At 52.4% G+C, this 20,431-nt stretch overlaps 1 protein-coding gene across 2 annotated transcripts in view; it reads right to left on the reverse strand.

The window, feature by feature from the left end:
* CRMP1 (collapsin response mediator protein 1) overlaps positions 1-12,212 on the reverse strand; it is a 63,881-nt gene extending 51,669 nt beyond the window's left edge. The window contains exon 1 of one of the 2 annotated variants that reach the window (XM_043906217.1): positions 11,718-12,212. In XM_043906217.1, the coding sequence (XP_043762152.1) occupies positions 11,718-12,098 (381 nt within the window). In that variant the 5' untranslated portion in view covers positions 12,099-12,212. Of the gene's footprint in view, positions 1-7,433; positions 7,876-11,717 lie in introns of those variants that run through there. The other variant, XM_043906218.1, reaches the window with a different exon arrangement.
* Between the last annotated feature and the right edge of the window lie 8,219 nt (positions 12,213-20,431).

A 20,431-nucleotide genomic window follows, 5' to 3' on the forward strand; every position in this document is an offset into this window, starting at 1 on the left:
CATTCAAACGCCCAGTTCCACTTTCAGGTTCTCTCTAATCTCTCACACCCCAAACCCAACATCTATTCCAGAAGTATCCTTATACCGACCTGCTGATCTCCACCTCCCACTGCACCTGCCCCAAATGAGCCCTCCTCCCCGTCTCCCTGCTGCCTGCCTTGTCCCTGCCACAAAACAGCCAGGGACCTTTCTGAAACACAAATGCAACCATGTCGTGTGTGTGACTAGCCATTCAGCCATGTCTGACTCTTGGGACCCCACAGACTGTAGCCTGCCGGGCTCCTCTGTTCGTGGGATTGACCATGTCGTGCCTTTCCTTAAACCTCTCTCCAGCTTGTACTCACGTGTGGGATAAAGCAAGCCTCCCAGGCTCTTCCTGGTCTGACCCTTGCCTTCTCCAGGTGTTGCACCATATTCGCCTATTCACACTATAGTCTGGTTATCTAAGGCTTCCCAGGTGGCGTTAATGGTAAAGAGCCCTCCTGCCAGTGCAGATAGATGTAAGAGACACGGATTCGATCTCTGGGTCGGGAAGATCCCCTGGAGAAGGGCATGGAAACCTACTCCAGTATTCTTGCCTGGAGAATTCCATGGACAGAGGAGCCTGGCGGGCTACAGTCAGTAGGGTCGCAGAGAGTCGGACACGACTGAAGCAGTCGAGCGCCGCACTGCACTCTGCCTCTCCAGGCTGCATCTGCACAGCCCTGTGCCTTTGTCTCTGGCATCTGCTACCTGGCCTGCCCGCCACACCTGCTGCCCATCGATTTCCAGCTCACCTTGTCAGGTGCAGCGCTCTGCCTCCAGAAGCATGTGCTCACCTCCCGGAGTCCTATAGCATAGGGCTCACACTCCTCATTAGCATCATTTCACAACTGTACAGCTCTTCATCTTTTGGCTCATTTTTGTTTGACTATTTAACCCATGAGACTGTGAGATCCTTCACCCCAGAGACTACAGCTTACTCCCATACAAGTTGTTAGCTGGGTGACCTGTGGTCAGAACTTAATCTCTGTGTTCCAGTTGGTTTTTTTTTTTTCCTGTTAGTGGAGCTAATCAAAGCACCGAACTCACAGGATTACTTAAGTAAAAGCTCTCGGCACACTAAATACTGGCCTGTGAAGCCCAATGCCTTATGCTGAATGTTCTGTGTGTTTTTGAGGAAGCAGGAAAAGCTTCCATTGCTTTTATCAGCTTCTCAAAGGAGTCTGACCCTAGAAAGTATTTAAACCAGTTTGCACTGTGTGCTAAGCCACTTCAGCCGTGTCCGACTCTTTGCAAAGCTATGGACTGCAGCCCACCAGGCTCCTCTGTCCATGGAATTCTCCAGGGAAGAATACTGGAATGGGTTGCCATTCCCTCCTCCAGGGGATCTTCCCAACCCAGGGATTGAATCTGCATCCCTCATATCTCCTGCATTGGCAGGCGGGTTCTTTACCACTAGCACCACCTGGGAAGTCCAAACCAGTTTAAAAGGTGCCCAATAACAAAAGTTTTATTTTGAATCCATTTTGTTCTCCATGCTCAGAAACAAAGAATAGCAAAAAGAAAAAAAGGGGGGGGAGAGGAAAAATAGTTAAGAAAAATCCAAATATTGTACTTAGAAATTGTACTAAAGAACTGGGAATAATTTGGAAAGGAGAAGGTCCTAGGTAACTGAGAAATATCTTCCAGAGCCTCCAGGAATATCAGTGTGAAAGAGGAAGAAATCTGTGAAAAATTCTGAGGGCAAAAGGCAGACTCTCCCTCTCATATTAAGACTTTCCAACAAAAGAACTGTCCAGGAGAAAGCAGGCTGCTGTGCAAAATGGTGATCTCCCTGCCACTGGAGGTAAGCAAGGACAGGGTACCTAAAACTCCTACACTAGAGGGGAGGCTGGGGGTGGAGGAGAAGCATTGGACACTCTTTTCTGCTGCCTCAAATGTATAAACACAGAAAAAATTAAAAGGTTTTTCTCAACTTTGATGCTGTATAAATCAAATATTTGCTTAGGACTGAATCCCTAAGGTTCTATGAATACAGTCTAATATTAATATAAAATACATGCGTGTATGCTAAGTCGCATCAATTGTGTCCAACTCTTTGTAACTGCATAGACTGCAGCACACCAGGCTTCCCTTTGCTACATAGAGAAATTAAGTGACTTACCAAAATTACACAGCAAGTAAGCAGAACAACTAGGATTCAAACCCAGAGAGTTTGGCTTCAGAATCCACATTCTTCCACGCTGCCTTTATCACCATCCTCCCAGCTCAAGAACTTTCAGAGGCTTCCTATTACCCTCAGAATAAAGTCAGGATTTCCTATAACTTGGAGCTGAAGTATCTACTCCAATTCTGTAAAGAAAAGGGATCTGAGGCCCAGAGAAGGACTGACTTGTCCAAGATCAAACACCCTATTTGCATTTGAGCCAGACTTAGAACCCATGGGCTATTTCCATCACTTTGGGCACATTCTTTTTGACTTCTAAAGCCTTGTAGAATTCTCCAGTTCCCCGGCCATTCAAATTTATTTCAAGATCCTCATCCTTGGATTCAGCATGTAAAATCCTCACTCTGCTGATCACATTCATTCTCCAGCCCAGGTCTTGTCCATGCTGTTCCACCTGCCTTGCATGCTTTTCCTGTGCCTATACCAATCAAACCCCTCAACACCTAGCTCATGCCATCCCCAAAGCCCCAAGAGACCAACTCCAATTGCTTCTGGCAAGAGCTGAGCCCCTCCTTCTCTGAACACCTTTAACACCTGTGCTCTATTCCAGAGATTGCCCTCTGGTCATTTTTCAGTCATTCCAAGTATGTGCAATTTTTCATTTAGCTGGAAAGGTCAAGATCATGAAATATGTGTTTCTAACCACCCATTGCATCTTGCATAATTCAAGGAACAGAGAAGATCTGCAGTTAACAGTCGCTGATTACCTGTCATTCTGTATCTTCATCTCCTGTGTTGGGGGGAGGGAACTGTCATCTTTTAGTCACTCACTATGTGCATTCACAAATGTTATATTATGTGTTTTCATGTACTCAGTCTTGGCCAAGTTCATTATAAAACACAGGCACTCAGGGCTAAGTGGCTACGGTTATGTTAGAGAAGATGTCACAACGCAGTATCACTTGTATGCTCCCTGATACACTTTTTAAGAATCTAGTTTAAAATAATTTTACCCCAAAGAATATGGCCAACTACTCCTTGTCTGATCATGAACTTGACCAAGCTGAGACTGTCTGCTTCTGTGCCCTGGATGACAGAAGCCCCGATTCAGAACCAGATGTCCGCTAGCCCTGCTCTTGTGGGCCAGATCACTGGCGCAGGTTTGGTCTCTGCTCTTCCTTGAGTCTCAGTCCTGCTAGTCTACTTCCCTCCGACTTCACTAGATGCATGACAAATCCCTGTAGGCATCTCAAATTCTTTGCATAAAAAGGCACCAAGATAAAGCACATAATTAAAGGTAGGCTGAACACCATCTTTGGGAAGAAACAAGGTTTTTGCACATCTGTCTATTAGGTAATTGAGTCTGATGTACTTTTTATTTAATGATCACTTTCTTACCTGTTCATCTCATCTTTAATGTTTGAACTAACACACACTCACACACAAAGATTTCAATCCGACAGTGACTATTTTAGCAGGCAGACCAGACTATCCACACTTCCCTGCTTGAATGGACCTCTTCATTCCTCCACAGGCCACCAAAGAAGCTTTAAAGACTCTGTCATCTCAGTTTACTCTTTGAGAAACAGGCTGCGTTCTTCAGAAGACCCAGTTAAAGATCACACAAATCCTTTTTTTTTTTTTTTTTGGAAATCCTTTTGAATGCCATAATGGTCTGCAAACATCACAAATGGTCAATACACATGAAGTCTTGTTTGTAATAATAATAATTCTTGAACCATCTCAGTGGACACTCCTGCCTCCCCTTCGGAGGCTCCATGGGGACACAGCACATCTGCAGGGCCCCCAGCCCTGGGCCTTTGTTCAGAGCCACACCCAGGATGCCCTCCTCACTTAACCACCCAAGTGGGCACCAAAAACCTGCTTTAAATTAATCCTGGCTGTGCCATTAACTTTTTAAAAAGCCACATGTGAAAGGGAACTTTATTAATATTTTAAACAATCCTTGGGGGCTGAAACCAAGTGTTTCGATTTTTTTTTTTCCTCTTCTCTATCAGGCTACTCTAGTATCTCAGAAAAAGGTGGAGGCGAAGAATAGAGGAAAAGACATCAGAGTCAACGTAAGTAGAAGAGGGCTTCTGTGACTCAGCTGTCCCCCGCCTTTGTCCCCACTGTGCCCTATCTGGGGTGTCCCTTCTCCTCCTCTGCTCACATCCTCTCTCCCATCTCTGATTTTACTGCCAAAGCTGCGACCTTATCCCCTTTGTTCAGACGAGTGAGCTGAGGCTCAAGGGGGCACAGAGACCCAACATCAAGGGGACTTAAGGATGTATCTTGGTCCTTTTGACAGCCCGAACTACTTGGTCTCTCCACAGGCCACACACACACCATGGCTGCCAAAAACATCTTACCTGTCTCCAAGGTTTGCTCTAATTGCACAGAGAAGCCGCAATCGGATGCAGAGGTCGGGCTCCGCAATGTTGACTTCCCTTCAGTTTCTCCAAGGGGTCACACTCTTTGGCCTCAGGGCCTCCCCTGACTCTCAGAGAATCCCCTCCCTCCTCCCTAACTCCCTCCCCCTCCCAGAACTGGGTGTCGCTGGGATGGTCCCCTCAAGCCTCCTCTATTTCCCTTGTAACAACCCCCGCCCTCCCTACACACACACACTTTGTTACCATTTCAGGCTGAAATGTCTGTCTTTAGGAAACTCTGCAATGGTGAAGGACACACCCATCCCATGCACACTTTCCTTAGCACCCAGAAGGTGTGTGGAACAGACCAGATCCTATTATTATTATTAACCTACGAACTGAGTACTATTGAACAGGTTAAGGGAGCAGCAAGTGAAGAGCCACAATGCCCGTCCACTCACTGAATGGCATTCGGTTCTCGTCCCTTCTTGTGCATTATCAGCCAAAGGTTCTCAAGAAGCGGTGGGCCCTACAAAGGAGCTCCATCCAAGTCCATTGTCTCTGGCTTCTCCTCTAACCACACACCTTTCTAGCTGGAGTGGACTACATGCTCAGTGGCTCAGTCGTGTCCAACTCTTTGTGCCCCCGTGGACTGCAGCCTGCCAGGCTCCTCTGTCCATGGAATTTTCCAGGCAAGAATATTGAAGTGGCCTGCCATGTCCTACTCCAGGAGTGGACTATGTGGACTACATTAAACACAAATGCCTTGTCAAGGGCAACTTTTCCAGGAATTAAGGGTCATTTTTAGCATCTCTCCTCCCCACACTACTGGAGCTGTCAGAGCCACTCACCTGATTCTCTTTAACACACAGGTTGACTGCCTGCTTTGCACAAAGCACTAAAGAAGCAGGATCAGCCAGAAGTTCTGAAGCCCTTGCTGTGTGCCCACCAAACACTAAGCCCTTTGCCAGGGTCCTCTTGAACGCTTCAGGGTCCTGTGAAATAGCCAGGGCTTGGCGCACTTTGGATAGCAGAGCCCCAAGGCTCAGAAAGGAGGCAGAGCAGGGATGAACACCCAGATCCATCTGGTACAAAAGCCGGGCTAGTTCAGCTCCACTCCAGAGGGCCACAGCCAGCAGGCAGAGACTACTGCGGTTGTATAGACAGAACCATACAACTCCAGTGGCACTGCTCCCATAGACCCACCTCAAAGACCATCTTGCTAAACTTCCTTCATGGAAACGGGGATCCAGTACAGGATATACAGACCTGCTGTGGTCCACAGCCACAAAGGTACCCAGGCCTCCGAACTCATCCGTCACTGCATCACCTCCATCTCCTGCCTCAGTTCCCCTGGGGACAGTGTCAGAGTCCAGAAGCTGGGACTGGCTTCTACAAATATTCCACACTTTCCTCCCACACTGCCTGGCCCCAGGGCAACCACATCCCTCCTATGGATTCTTAGCCAGCTACAGCATTAAGGGATTGGTCACGTACACCCCTGTGTCTCAGAGGGCATAGATTAAGGATGGCTAAGAGGTGGTCCCATCTTCACGGGTCACAACTCTGGATGTGACTCAGCAAAGGTCGGCTGACAAGACCTGAAGCTGGGCCAAGGAGGAGTTTTCTAAGGGAAGACTCAGTCCAGAGTTGGGCAGGAGACAGGGCTCTTCTGGAGAGGCCGGGGACCAGCCCCTTCCTAACCTTCCTATCAACTGCGCCCCAGTGCTCCAGCCTCTGAGAGCTTTAGGTGGACAATGCCTCCTTCAGAAGGCTTATTGAGAAGATTCAATAAAACAAGATCCACAATACACTGGGCAGATAAGTGGGTAACATCAGTTCCTTTCTCCTTACCCAATGTGGCCCTCTCCAAGGTGCTTTGGGGCCATCCCTGAGCTTTTATCCCTTCAGGATAAAGGAGGATGCTAGATTTCCTGTCTCAGACCTCAAGCATCTTCTCGAGGATTCCATGGAGATGGAATTCCAGCAGGCCACCTACCAGCACCTAGCTGCTCAGATACCAGCCACCCAAGGCCCATGGTTTGCCCCAGCACCCGAGGTCCACATCCCTCAGGAACCGTGTGGTTCAGCTCTAGAGACCGGCAGGCAACGAGGATGGAGGCCAGGTCTCCAGGCCCCGCTGCGCCCTCAGCTCCCCACTCTGAGACAAAGCCGAAAGACCTGGGATCCTTTGTTTCCGGCCACACCCAGGGACCCAGAGGACGGCTCACCCCCTACCGCCATTCCTAACCCCCACCCCCAACCCCAGTGTTAACCCTTTCAGGGCCACAGCCCCCCCAGAGACTCTCCATCAGGTTATTTTTAGCTGCCGTGAGGACTGGGAGGGGCTCCTTCATCATGGCGCTTGTCTCCAGGTCCAGACTTCCACTCCACCGGTCTGGGCGGGAAGTGGGGGGCAATACTCGACCCTTTCCCCTTCTTAGCAGGCAAGGAACGCTGCCGCGAGAGCCCAGAGCTGGACGATGCAAAGCCCCCCTTCTACCCCCGCGCTGGAGTTGCAGCTCCAGGACAAGGAAGGAGCGGGTTCGGACCCCCGCGCCCCTCCCTCTTTTGTTCAGCTCCGCATCCTCCCAGTCCGCACCATCCTCTGGCACATCCCGCGGCGAAGGGGGCGGGGGGCGGTGGCCGCGGGGGAGGCGGCTGCAAGCCCGCGGGGAAAGGGACCCGAGGCTCCAGCCCCGCCCCGCCATGCGGGGCTCCCCCTCCCCCCCATTGTCCCCAGAGGCTGGGGGGGAGGGGGCTCCAGAGCCGAGCCCGGCCCCGCCCCACCCGCCGCGCCGCAGGAAGCCTGGCCGGCCTCCCCTACGGACCCCGGCCGATCCCCGGCGGCGCCCACCCCCCACTGAACCGAGACCGGCGGGGCTCGGGGGGGGGGCGGGGGCCCGGCTTACCGTGATGTGCGGGATGCTCTTCTTGCCCTGGTAAGACATGGCCCCGCTCCCCACCTCTGGCGCCCTCGGCCCGGCCGGGGGACTTTGTGGGGCTGGCTTTCGCTCGGTGCGGCTGTCTCTCGGTCCCGCTTCCCCCGGGCGCGGCGACAAAGGCCCCGGCCCAGTGACGAGAGGCACGGAGGCTCGGCTGCCCGCGGCTGCTCGGCCCGCTTGCCCGCCGCCGCCGCTCCGGCTGCCTGCACCGCCCGGCTCCGCGAGGAGGGCGGGACGAGGGCGGGAGGAGGGGGCTGCAGACAGACAGCTCCTCCCGGCGGCGCGGAGCCCAGCCCGATTCGCCCCTCTCGCCTCGAACCAGGAAGCGCTTCCCTTCCGATCACCCCCTTCCCGGCACTCCGCCCCCCGCCCCCCCAACCAACCAGCCCAGCCGACCCCCGCCCCGCGCACACGCCCTCGGCTGGGCCCCGGCCTCGCTCTCGCGATTGGGTAGGTCTGGTTTTTTTTTCAGGGCTCTTTTGAAAGCCAGAGATGGACTTCGGATGCGCAGGCGGAGACCATGGGCAGCGCCACAGGTGTGCGGTCCCGCATGGGGGGCGGGGGGGCGGGGGGGGCGGCTCCCGGAACGTCTGTGTGGGGGAGGGAATGTGGGCCGGATGCCCAGAACCACCCTCCACCTCGGCTGCTGGAGTGTTTGAGGATACGGTCCAGCAGCCTCCCGCCTTTGACCTCTCATTCCACAGCCTCCGTTTGTCTGCTGCACCCCTCGCAGCACAGCTCAAACACATATCCAGCCCCAAGTCCAAGCCTTTATTCAAACTGTGCCCTCTCTCGGAATATCTTACCTCCTCTACCAGACTCATCTCTAATGCCTTTTCCATGAAGCTTTTCTCTGCCACCCCTCCCACCCCCATTACTGAACGCGTCTCTCCGAGGACTCAGTAGGAACCTCCCTGCAACAGCAGGGACCCCCAAAGACAAGGCCCTAATTAGTGGCTGACCTGCTCTACCGTCTGCAGGCCACCACCCTCACATCACACAGCCCCCTGCCATCGGGGCCACCGGGTCATCCCCAGAGCCTGTCTACCAGACAGTGATTGCTGATTTCAGAACCAGACCATTGTCACTAAGATCCCCGCGGCCCCCGGGGCAGGCTAGGGGTCAGGCGTGGGGTGGGGTGGGGGGGGGGGGGCGCGCGGGGGCGGGGATGGGGGTGCGGAGAAGGAAGTCCTGGTTCCCAGTGGAGAGTGAACACCAACCCAGCACCCATAGTCCAGATGGTGCTCTGGGGAGAGGTGAGGAGCAGGCTTGGGCATGGCTTGATAAACTTGACAAAAGAAAGAAAAAGGAGAGCCCTGGCAAGCCCCCATAACACTAGACAAGTGCCCCAAATCTCCAGGCAGATTAAAATGCCGACCTTGTAACTTTTGGCCTACAAAACTCAAACCCTGCGCACAGGTTTTGTTAAAAGACCCCATCTTGTATACGTCAAGCTGCCACCCAGAGGAAGGGTGCACTAGGCCTGCTAAACCCCCCCCCTGCCCCCCCCCCGCCCCCACCCCCCCACCTCTCAGGTTAGGGCCTAAAGCCCTTACCACCAACGCCACCCGGGAGCCAGCCCTCCAGTCCAGGACGGAGACCAGAGATGCCTGTGCCTTAAAATAAAGATGGGATTGTATGTTCACAAAAGAGAAACAGTTTAGTATTCCAGGAACACTAGGCCATAAGCTTCCCATTTCACAGGTGGGAAATTGAGGCTGACACACAGGTAAAATATCTCTTGGATATAAAGCATGTTAGCTGCAGCAGAGCAGTGTCTGGAAGCCAGGTTATGGCATACCTAGTCTGGAGGTCATTCTCCTACATTCACTCATTCAGCCTCGGCTCTGAGCGGGGTCCTAAATTCTTGCTGCTGACCGGAAATTGGGGTCTCCCTCTCCCCCCACTCTATATTCCCTTCCTTGGCGTTGCTAAGTGCTAGATTCCACGAACCAGGGAGTCCCCAGGGCCCATCTGGGCAGGGTAGCTCCGGGGGTGGGGTCGAGAACTCGGGGGAGGGGCGCGGGTTCGCTATTGGCCAAACAGACCACAGCTCCCGAGTGGACTTCCCGGGTACAAAGCGCCGCATTCGCTCAGCCTTGGGCCTTGGCAGACGCTGCGCCTGCGCCACCGAAACCCCTCCTCCCTCCCCAGGAAAGAGGTTTATGGGTTGGGGGGAGGGCGCGGGCCCCTCTGCAACGCGCAGGAGCAGCGAGGCCCGCCGGCTCCGGGACCCGAATCCCGTGGCCGCTCGGCCTGCGGAGAGTAAAACGCTCCCCCAAGGGAGACCGCGAGCCTCTTGGCTTCACGGTCCCGAACCTCGAGTGCTCCTGGGGTCCTTGGCGCGCCCGAGGCGCTGCCTTTTGTCCTGAAACCATGGAGAAAGGGGAGCGGGCTAGAGTGGGAGAGGAAGGAGCAGTGGAAGAGGAAGCGACCAGCGTCCCCAAGGGCCGAGGAGCAGCTGCAGAGCCGTCAGGGGCCGAGCCCAGGGCCGATGCTGGCGTTGGTGACATTGACCGCACCTCCTGATGGACGCTCTTCCACAGCTCCCGGCTGTGCACAACGCTCTCTCGCCTCCCTGATACACCACCACGCCTTGAGGGAGGCTGGGAGATGCCACCCCCATTTCACAGATGAAGAAGCTGAGGCTCAAGAGGACGCACAGCCCTGACCGGAAACCACGGTTCTCCCGTTATTGGCCTCGGCTTCTAGGTCCGCGGCCCCCGAAGCCTCCCTCTCAGGCTCTTAATCCTGGATCGCAAGTGAGGTCGGACAGCAGGGAAGGAGGTGGGGAGGGAGAGATAGAAAAGGGATACGGACGAGGAAACGGGACCCTCTCGATATCTCCGTTCCTTGCCCCCCTTCCCGCCCCCACTCCGCACTGTAGACCTTCCGCGAGGCTCCAGATTCAGGACCACGGAGAGTTCCCGAGCTCCCCGGACAGAAAACCGGGGGTGTGAGGATGGGGGCTGGAGGAGACCCACAATTGGGTCGGAGCAGCCACAGGTCGGCCCAGCCCCCATTCTTCCAGGAAGTCCCCCTCCCCGATTTCTGTTCAGATCAAACTGCGGCTCCCTCACTGTATGCCTCTCGTAACATTTAAGGGGAGACGGGTTCATAAAAATGATGATAATGATAAAACTCATAACACACGACGAATGTTTATTAAATGCTCGCTACCTGGTGTCATTAACTGATTTAATTTTCACAGTGAGTCTGTCGCGCCCACCCTGGCCTGGGGTGGGGCTGGAGTGCCAAACAGAGACCCAGCACCCATAGTGGCCTGGGACCTGGGCAGTGGTCAGACATGGAGTTCTGGGGTGAGGCGATGGCTCTCCGGCCGTCGGGTGCTCCAGTTTCCGTTCTCCAAGCACCTGACCATATATCCCACAGCTGGGTCGTCTATCCATCCATCTTCCCCCAGTGGCTCTGGTGACCACCAGCTAAAGGGAGATGAGCCATAGGGCCCAAGGCCTGGCGTTCCCTCTGCCTGATGTTTCCCCCGCTTTCACGAGGAGAAAAACCTCCAAGTCTACTGACCCCGGTTCAAATCCCTGCTCTGTCTCCAACTTGCTCTGTGAAGCAAGCACACTGGCGTCGTGCGGGACTCAGAAACATTCTCTGAAGGTGTCGGGTGATTGCGGCTCGCGGTTTCCAGGTCTATCTGCCCGAGGATCTCAATCTTTAACCAAATCCTTCCCCCCAGAAAACACAGAGGGAGCACTCAAGAAAGGCTCAAGCTTTAAGCCATGTAACCAGAGGCATTTCATTAAGCCTCTCCGGGCGCCAGTGACATAGGAGGTGCTCTATAATTCCTCATGAGTGAGTGAATAAATGAAGGGATGAATGCGGAACAGAGCTACTCGTCTTCTTAAGCAGAGAAGGAGGACCTTGGGATGAAATTAACCTCAGAGGGCCCTCTGCGCTCTAAGGGACCATGTGGCGGCTTTAGCCAACTTACTTCCCTTCTCAACCTCGGTCTCTCCCTTTCTGCAGAGGAGGAGCAGGGGACTGGATCTCGAAAGACCCTCTGGAGCCTCACGGACTATGCTGGCCAACCCTGACCGAGTGGCCAAACCTCTCCGAACCTGCTGTACGATGGAGTAGGGGAGGGGTCTTGGGCGCTCTCCCAAGCCCGGGGGCAGCGGCCCCCAGCACTCCGGCCCCCGGGCACTGCCTTCGGGCGGCCCCACGCCCCGCGCCCCGAGGGCCCCGCCCCCTCCGTCCGGCCCACGCGCGCCCCGAGGGTACCTGGCCATTGTCCCGGCCGAGTGGCAGGTCGCGGGGCGCGGGGCAGCGGATGCGCAGCGCGGGCGGTCTGTCGTCGCGCTCGCCCGGCGAGCTGACGGCCGAGCCCGAGGGCTCGCTCACGTCGCTGGCCGTGTCCTCGCTGCCGCCGGGCCCCGGCAGGCCGACCGCATCAAGCCGGCCAGCACTGCGCGGCGTGCGCGCCGAGCCGCGGCGGCCCACGCTATACGCGTCGAAGTCGATGGTCTTATTCTCGTAGGCGCCTTCCACCGCGGCGAACATGCCGCCGTACTTCTGGCGCGGGGTCTGCGCCGCGCTGCCCGGCCGCGCCAGGTACACGGGCAGGTCATCCTCCGTGTTCCACGCGCGCCGCCGGTCCGCCATACCGGTCCAAGGCCGGCTGCCCGACCGCGCCCCCGCCCGCCCGCCCGCAGCCCTGGCCACCGCCGTGCGCCGCGCTCCGCGCTCGGTGCAGGCCCGCGGCTGCCCAGGCGCGACTGCGGCCCGTGCAGGGGCGGGCCGGGGTGCGGGCCGGGGCGGGGCTGGGGCGGGGCCGGGGCGGGGCCTCCGGGCGGCTGTCGAAGAGCACCGCGGCCGGCTACAAAGGACCGGGAGGCGGGGACCGCGGCGAGGGCGTGGAGGGACCGTGACGTGCCCTCGCCGCAGCGCCGAGGGCGGGCAGCCCAACCGCAGTGCCCCCGCCGCACCCCCTCTCCCCGCCCCCAGGCTGAGCGCAGGGCGCGAGGGGTGCGAACCACGGGCACGCACACACGGCCAAGCACACGTAGGTTGGTATTAGCTCAGCAGACAATTACGCCATACAAACACGTGAGAGATGTACAAACATGCCGGAGCACACGAGAGTCGCTTACACACACGCTCCCCAGACACACTCAGCCTCTTTCACGCACATCATTGGTAATTTTGCATACACATACATGCTTGTATATATTCCTAGTCGATCACACACACATACATAGACACAAGCCAGAAATTCTCAGTCACCCAGCCCAGCGCACAGACAGCATCACCCCGAGATTGACTGCACATCCAAAGAGACGCTCAGACATTGGATACTGCATTCATTCACTCAGTGCTGTTATACTGAGTGCCCCGCTGGTGCCTGGCACGTTTCGGGCACTGGCCGACAGCACGGTGAACAGAATAGATGGAGTCCTGCCCTCCGGGAGCTGACATTGTCCGGAGGAAGGAGACACACACACATCATATACCGGGCAGGGCTGCCCGTCAGGAAGGATGGAACCGCAGGGTAGGAGGGGTGTGCTAGGACCGCGTTCACGCAGACAAGAGAAATACACTCTTGCACGTGAACCAATGACTCACACATGTACACGAGTCTGACTCCTGCAATAACCCCACAACAAAGAGATTTTCATGCCCTTGTACCAAAGACAGACTCACAAGGTGACTCCAACACACACAACCCGACAGGGCGCCCACACACAAATCCACCCCAGAAATATGGGTAGTCGGGAGCTTAAATAGAAACACGCTCCAGAAAAAGACACACAAAGAGACGGATCATTTCACACACACTGCACACAGTCCTGTCAGTCACCCACACAAATATTCCCCATTCCAGGGTCACCTCCCATGACCCCAGATGCAGCCTACCCTTGCTGAGCTAGTAATTCACAGCCCGGTAGTCCCAGGCTTCCTCTGACTATGGCCAGGGTGAAGGGCATGGGGTCCAGGGGTCGCTCTGCTGTGGTTTCCCTCTAACCTCCTTCAAAGCCAGGTGCCATGTGCCTTCTCTGGATACCCTGGCTCATTTCTCCCTGATCATTATCAGGGAGAGGGTCTTAAGAGTCTCCAGGGACATGGTGGTCCCAGCTGCTCTTGCTGGATAGGCAGAATTGCCAGCTGCCAACCCGCCCTCCTGGAGCAAGTTCAGACATGCCATATCAGGCTGGGTGGGGACCCAGCTGGGAGCGTGTCTCCTCTTGCACCACCCCCCACCCCCCACCTCTTCCAGGGCTAGGAACTGTCCCTTCAGCACCCAGCCTCATGGTTCTAGGAGTCCCAGACTCCGGGATGCAGTACAAGTGTATTTTTAACAAAACCTGCTCCCTTTTCTGTGAAATACTGTTTTCAGAACATTCCAAGCAAGGAAATTTCATGTTGGAGAACACATGGAGACTTATTCTAAAGCTCCAAAACTGTTCATGGTGACTAAACCCATAGAAAGGTCTTTCCTGGTGGCTCAGACAGTGAACAATCTGCCTGCAATGAAGGAGACCTGGGTTCTGTCCCTGGGTCAAGTAGATCCCCTAGAGAAGGAAATGGCAACCCACTCCAGTATTCTTGCCTGGAGAATTCCATGGACAGAGGAGCCTGGCGGGCTACAGTCCATGGGGTCTCAAGGAGTCTAACTTTTTGGGTGACTAACAAACACAAGAACCCCATAGAAACAGAGAATTCAAGATTCTGAGTTAGATGAAACTTTTGAGGTCAGTCCTCATGCTGGATGCTTGCATCTGCTCTTGCATCTTGAGGAGACAGTCTCTCTGGTTTTGCTTAAATACTGCTGCTGATGGAGACCTCACTACTTTCCAAGTAAACCCTTTTCACTGGGAGAAAGGGCCAGGCGGTTGTCAAGACTAGGAGGGAGTGTCATGGAAGGAGGAGAGAAAGAGTCCCCTCTGTGCAGAAGCTAGAAAATATAAGAATAACTCCCACTTAACAGAGTTTGCTACATGCCAAGGACCATTGTAGGCACTTTACATGTCATTGCTCTTGTAAGGCTCTTACCATTTTAGCCGTCTTTTTCAAATGAGAAAACTGAGTCTCAAGGAGATAAGTAACTTGTCTAGGGTCACAGCTGGTAAATGATCCCACTTTGGACTGAAACACAGTAGTCTGGTCCCAGAATCTGCATCTCAACCAGTATCCTTTACTGCTCCCTGCAAGAAAGCTGGCTGAAAAGTTCCCACTGGAAAGGGGAGAGAAAAGCAGGAACCTGGTGTAGGTAGAAGAGTCTAGATTTTTGAGTTTGAATCCTGTGTTCCTTGCAACCTTGGACAACTAACCGTTCCACATTCACCCATCACACATCTTGGGTGCCCACTGAGTTACTGACTTTATTTTCCTCCTCATCTCCTGTGACTTCTAGAGGAGGGGGATCTGACTTTCATTGAAAACCTGCCATATGTCAGGGTCTGTGCTCACACTGTTTATTTCCACACATTGCAGCTTGCTTTCAGCAGCCCCCTTGGCAGATGTGACCGCCTCTGGAATGCTGAGGATGACAAACCTTAAACCCACGGCTCAAGTTAACCTCTGGGAAGTGACCATGCTGGGATTCCACCTCAGGTTTGTCTGAGTCCTTTCTACAACATCTCCTCAAGACCAGTAACCCCAGTGTAACAGAGAAAGGGAGGCAGGAAACACAGCCGGGGTATAAGTTAGGAAATGTGCCCACCAGCCTTAGGGACACCAAGGGGAGGGATGTCTGGCAGAGGCCAATAGAGGAAAGTCCAGAGAACCTGAGCACACTGCGCCTGGTCCAGAAGATGACTGACCTTCCCCATCCTGTACTCTGACTGCTCTCAGTCTTCCAGAGACTAAGGAGGAGTGCTCATGAGTGGATTAAACTGTGACATCTGGTGAAGGAAGGCCTCCAGCTCATCGTGTCTGGCTAGGAAGCCTTCCAGGTGATGGCAGAGAACAAACAGGAAACAGAGGACAGGAGCCACTACTCAGCTCTGTGGCGTATCCCCCATTGGGGACTTTTTTTTGGTAAATATACCAAAAAAAGGATTGAAGAAAAGCCATAAGTTATAAAATGGAGAAAAATAGAATTGAAGTTTATTGTTAGTTGCCTGATTACACTCTTAGCAAATCTGTGAGGCAAGTAATGGATTATTGCGCTCATTTTGAAAATAAGAGAAAAGGTTCAAAGAAGTAAAGAAAGCTCCCTCAGGTTATATGGCCAGAAAATGGGAGAGATCCAGTTCAAATTCAGGCCCGTTTGATTCTAAGATGTCTGTTTTCTTCTCCTGCTTCCAAATCAGCTCATAGGGGATTGTGGGAGGCAGAAGAATGCTCCCTTCCCAAAGACGTCCACCTCCTCACCCCCAGAACCTGTATGTGTGTAACCTTACATGGCAAAAGGTACCTTGCAGATGCGCTAAAGTTCAGGATCTTGGGGTAGGGAGATGATCCTGGATGATCTGAGTTGGCCTAATGCAATCACCAGGGTCCTTATAAGTGAAAGATGGAAGGAAGCTGGAGGGTCAGAGAAGGAGATGTGGCAACAGGAGCAGGTGCAAGAGCCAGAGTGAGATGTGAAGATGCAGGGCTGCGGCTGGAAGCCTAAGAAGGCAGGCAGCTTCTAGAATCCAGAGAAGGCAAGGAAGCCAATTCTCCCCTAGACTCCCCAGAAGGAACACAACTCTGCCAATACCTTGATTTATAGCCCAGTGAGTCTTGTTTAGGCCTTCTCATATGCATAACTGTAAGATAATAACTATGTATTGTTTTAAGCCCTTAGGTTCATGGCAATTTGTTACAGCAAAAGTAGTAAAGTATGTGAACTATGAACTGTAGCCCACCAGGCTCCTCTGTCCATGGAATTCTCCAGGCAAGAATACTGGAGTGGGTAGCCATTTCCTCCTCCAGGGGATCTTCCTGACCCAGGGATTGAACCCGCGCCTCCTGACAGGCGGATTCTTTACCACTGAGCCCCCTGGGAAGCCCCAAACTGTTTATTCCCCACCAAAGTCAAGAGTCTTGGATTTGGTGCCTTTTTGCGTTGTGTAGGGTCTGCAACACTTTGTAATGAACTGGCAGTGAGTTAAACATTCAAAAAGGAAAAAAAGAAAACTTTAATTGTGAAAAAGGATACATTTTAATATACAAAATTACACAAATTATACATTTGACTAACATAGAAAAATACATCTTGGTAACAAGAGAAAATGCCAGCCTACTATACACAAGATTGAGCAATCAATACAAATCTTGAAAACCCGGAAAGGAGTGCTGAGTCCCAACTGGTCAGGAATCAGATGGGCATCTCCAAGGACGGATCGCTGTGTCCATTTCACTGCAGGTGGGAGTTTGGGGACAGCCACTGCTCCAGGACCCAAAGGAGGGTTCCACCACAGGACATCCAAAGGGAAGTGAGGGGGGGGGTGTCTGCCTGTGCACCCCCGTGTGAATCAGTGCTTCAAACGGAGGGGAGGGGCAGAGCATGGACTGCCAAAATTCTGACCCTGTGTTGATCAATAGAGATGTGTAACATAGGGGTCCTTTTAGATGCATGCAATTACAAGGTGTAGAGTTCCTGTGCATTTGGGACCCACTGGGAAAGGACATGATTTCCAAAATGATGCCTGTGCTTCACTGCTTTTATGTGATATCTGCCTCGGATTCAACCTGGGAGAGTGAGAAGACTGAGGAGGTTCTGCCAAAATGAACTGACAAGCCATGTTCATCACCTTTGCCAGTGACACCCAGGTCATTTCCCTGCCTCCCCAGCAAAAATTGGTTGTGCAACATTGAACGTTGGGAGATCACCTCAGTTACCCAACTGAGGTTGGTGGTTCATGTCCCACCATTGCACTGAAACGCATCTGAGTCAGGTTCAATATGTTGAGGGAAGGTTCTCAGCATCCACAGAGCACTCATCTGTGCTGAATACTTTAGGAAACCTGTGCTAACTCATTAAGACCCACACCTTCCCTGATGTTTCCGTGGAGGACATTGAGACTGCAAGAAGTATTCCGTTAAAGCTTGCACAACCAGTTGGTGGCAGAGTCATAGAACCCTGTGTCTCTGGCCCATAATCCAACCTTTGTGAGAGGCAGAACTTGTCCTTGTCCTGAAGCCAAGTCTAATGGTTAATAGTTATAACATCGCTGCATAGATATATATATTGTCCCCATCACTTTCAATGTCATATTTGCAAATATTGTGTCATATTACTTTTGCTTTAAAAGGAAGCTGTTGATAGAGCTGATACCGAGTTTTCAGCTCATTCATTTGTCTTTCTCTTCCCTTGTTCTACCATCATATAAAGGTATCATCAGTTTACCTTTGGGCCTCGCCTGATGATGTTTTTCAAAGACAAAAAAATTGTTATCAGAGAAAACCTTATTTTGATGGTATCAGTTCTCCCATTAGTCTTCCTACGACTCTGTGTAATACATTTATGCCAAAGATGCAGACGTCAGATTTGGATGGGAGCTGTGCTTGCTGAAACCAGAGCAGGATTTAGGGAAAATCAAATGGGATAAAGCAAAGCCAGTCCTTCCATCCTAAGCCTACTGACGTTTTAAAAGCAGTTTTAGGTTCAAGGCATACACTATTTTTCTAGAAAATCTCATAAAACAGGAAAGAGGACTAAATACAGCCACAAACTCCAGAGGTTTCTTCTTCTCTGCCTCCTTAAGGTACCAGTTCAGTTCAGTCACTCAGTCGTGTCCAACTCTTTGCGACTCCATGGACTGCAGCATGCCAGGCCTCCCTGTCCATCACCAACTCCCGGAGTTTACTCAAACTCATGTCCATTGAGTCGGTGATGCCATCCAACCATCTCATTTTATGTCATCCCCTTCTCCTCCTGCCTTCAATCTTTTCCATCATCAGGGTCTTTTCAAAAGAAAAGGCACCAGAGAATTTCCAAAAAAAATGCATTTCAGAGCCAGGTAAATTGGTGCAAATGCTGAAGAGAAATTTGCTTCTATTTGCTTACATGACTGGTCAATTTATATATCATACTGGACTTAGAATATCTGTTTCTGGAAGATTTGGGGATGCAAGCAACTCTACCAAGAAATCTGCTTTACGTGCCTGTTGTATCACTCGGTCATGTCATCGGAACTTTCGTGTAACTGTGCCATGACCAGCTACCCAGCACTCGGCATCCAGTTCTGCTGCAGTGTAGCCACAGTTTGTTACAATGTGCTACCCGTTTCATTTCATAGAATCATTAGCAGCTTAAAAGGGCCTCTAAAGGTGACGTTACCAAGCCCACTAATGAAATTAAAAATATTCCCAAGATGAGAACTTTCCTCCTGCCAACTCTGAGAATACATGTTTTTCCTAGCAAGGAGCAAAATGGGTCTGACACAAAAGAAACCCACAATGGCATCTGGGTATTTAATAAACACAGGGGATGGGAGAATGAAAAGAGACAGCGAGGCTATAGTTTGAGAGTTCTCCCCCTGGCTGCTCGTTAGAACCACTGGGGGGCTCTTTAAAGACCCTGCCTGGGGCCCACTCAAGACAACCTGATTTAAGTGGTCTGGAGAGGAGCTGGGTGTTGTATTTCTAATTGCTCTCCGGCTGAGTCCAACACGCAACCAAAGTGAAGAATCATCAGTTCAGAGGACAATGGTTGCATCCTAGTAGGCTAGGAAGAGGGCATGGCAGGACTCCCACTGCACCCACTCCCTGACTTCCAGCCCCTCCCACTTCAAGGCACTGTCTGAATACAGACAAAGAGGCTGAACGTTCAAATACGTCAGAAAAGTCTAGCACCCTATCATCCGATGTTGACTGAATTCTCAAGAAGTGTCTCATTCCAGACCTGGAATTTCACCCTGGAATTAAAACAAAAGCTGTGAATCCCTCAAAGGAAGCTCCCACCAGCCTAAACGTTAAGAAGCCGCAAGTTTTTACAAAGTTTACTCAGTAAATCGCTGAGTAACAGAAACAGAAAGAAACCCATCTTTTAAAGGATTTGGGCTCCCTGCCCTCTATAATGATGGGTAAGTAAGTTCATACAGTAATCTCATCACAGAATGATTCATAAACTTTTGATCAGCTTTGCTGCTTCATTTTCACACTGGGAAACTAGGGTAGGGAGGCTTTGGAAGGGGCGGATTTAAGCTGCAATCATCTCAGCCTAGCTAAGAAGTAGGTGAGTTTTCATCATATCTTGGGATTCAGGACTTCCCAGGGAGAAACATGGGAGAAAATTCTTTGATCAAATAAACGTTGCCTGGTGGCTCAGATGGAAAGAATACACCTGCAATGCAGGAGACCTGGCTTTGATCCCTGGGTAGGGAAGATCCCCTGGAGGAAGGCATGCCAACCCACTCCAGTATTCTTGCCTGGAGAATCCCCATGGACAGAGGAGCCTGGTGGGCTACAGTCCATGGGGTCGCAAAGAGTTGGACATGACTGAGAGTAAGCACACACACAAGTGATGCCATATGGATTGTAATCATTAGAGAACGAATTGCATCAGACTCAGATCTAGAATTACAGATCAGAAGAAGGGGCATTGTGGCACAGCCAGAGAGCCCTGCATCAGATATCAGAACCAGCTTTGGTTCCATCTGCCATCAAGAAGCTGTGTGATTACGGGTGTGTCACCTAACCTCTCTGGGCTTCAGTTTCCTCACCTGTAAACCGGGGAGAGGCAGAGATGTTAATACTGAAGTCTCTAGCTCTAACCATGGATGCTTCCGGATCTGTTTAGTTCCTGCACCACTGGCCTGCCTGGGAAGGGCAGAGGCGTGACCACTCCCAGCACACCTTGGTCTGCAGGGCCATCAGACCACATGGTGTCTGTGTGTCTTCACTGCTGCTACACCTCTGGTGGACCTATTTTAAGAACACTGCCTAGCAGTTCACGGGCAAATGTTGCCATGCCAACTCGCTGGCTGTTGCTAATCACAATCTATGAATGCGCGGAACCACCATCTGACAAGTAGTTCTCTTCTTCCTTAGCCTGGAGACCTTCT

Source organism: Cervus elaphus, chromosome 6 (assembly GCF_910594005.1).
Source record: "Cervus elaphus chromosome 6, mCerEla1.1, whole genome shotgun sequence".
Classification (NCBI taxonomy): Eukaryota; Metazoa; Chordata; class Mammalia; order Artiodactyla; family Cervidae; genus Cervus; species Cervus elaphus.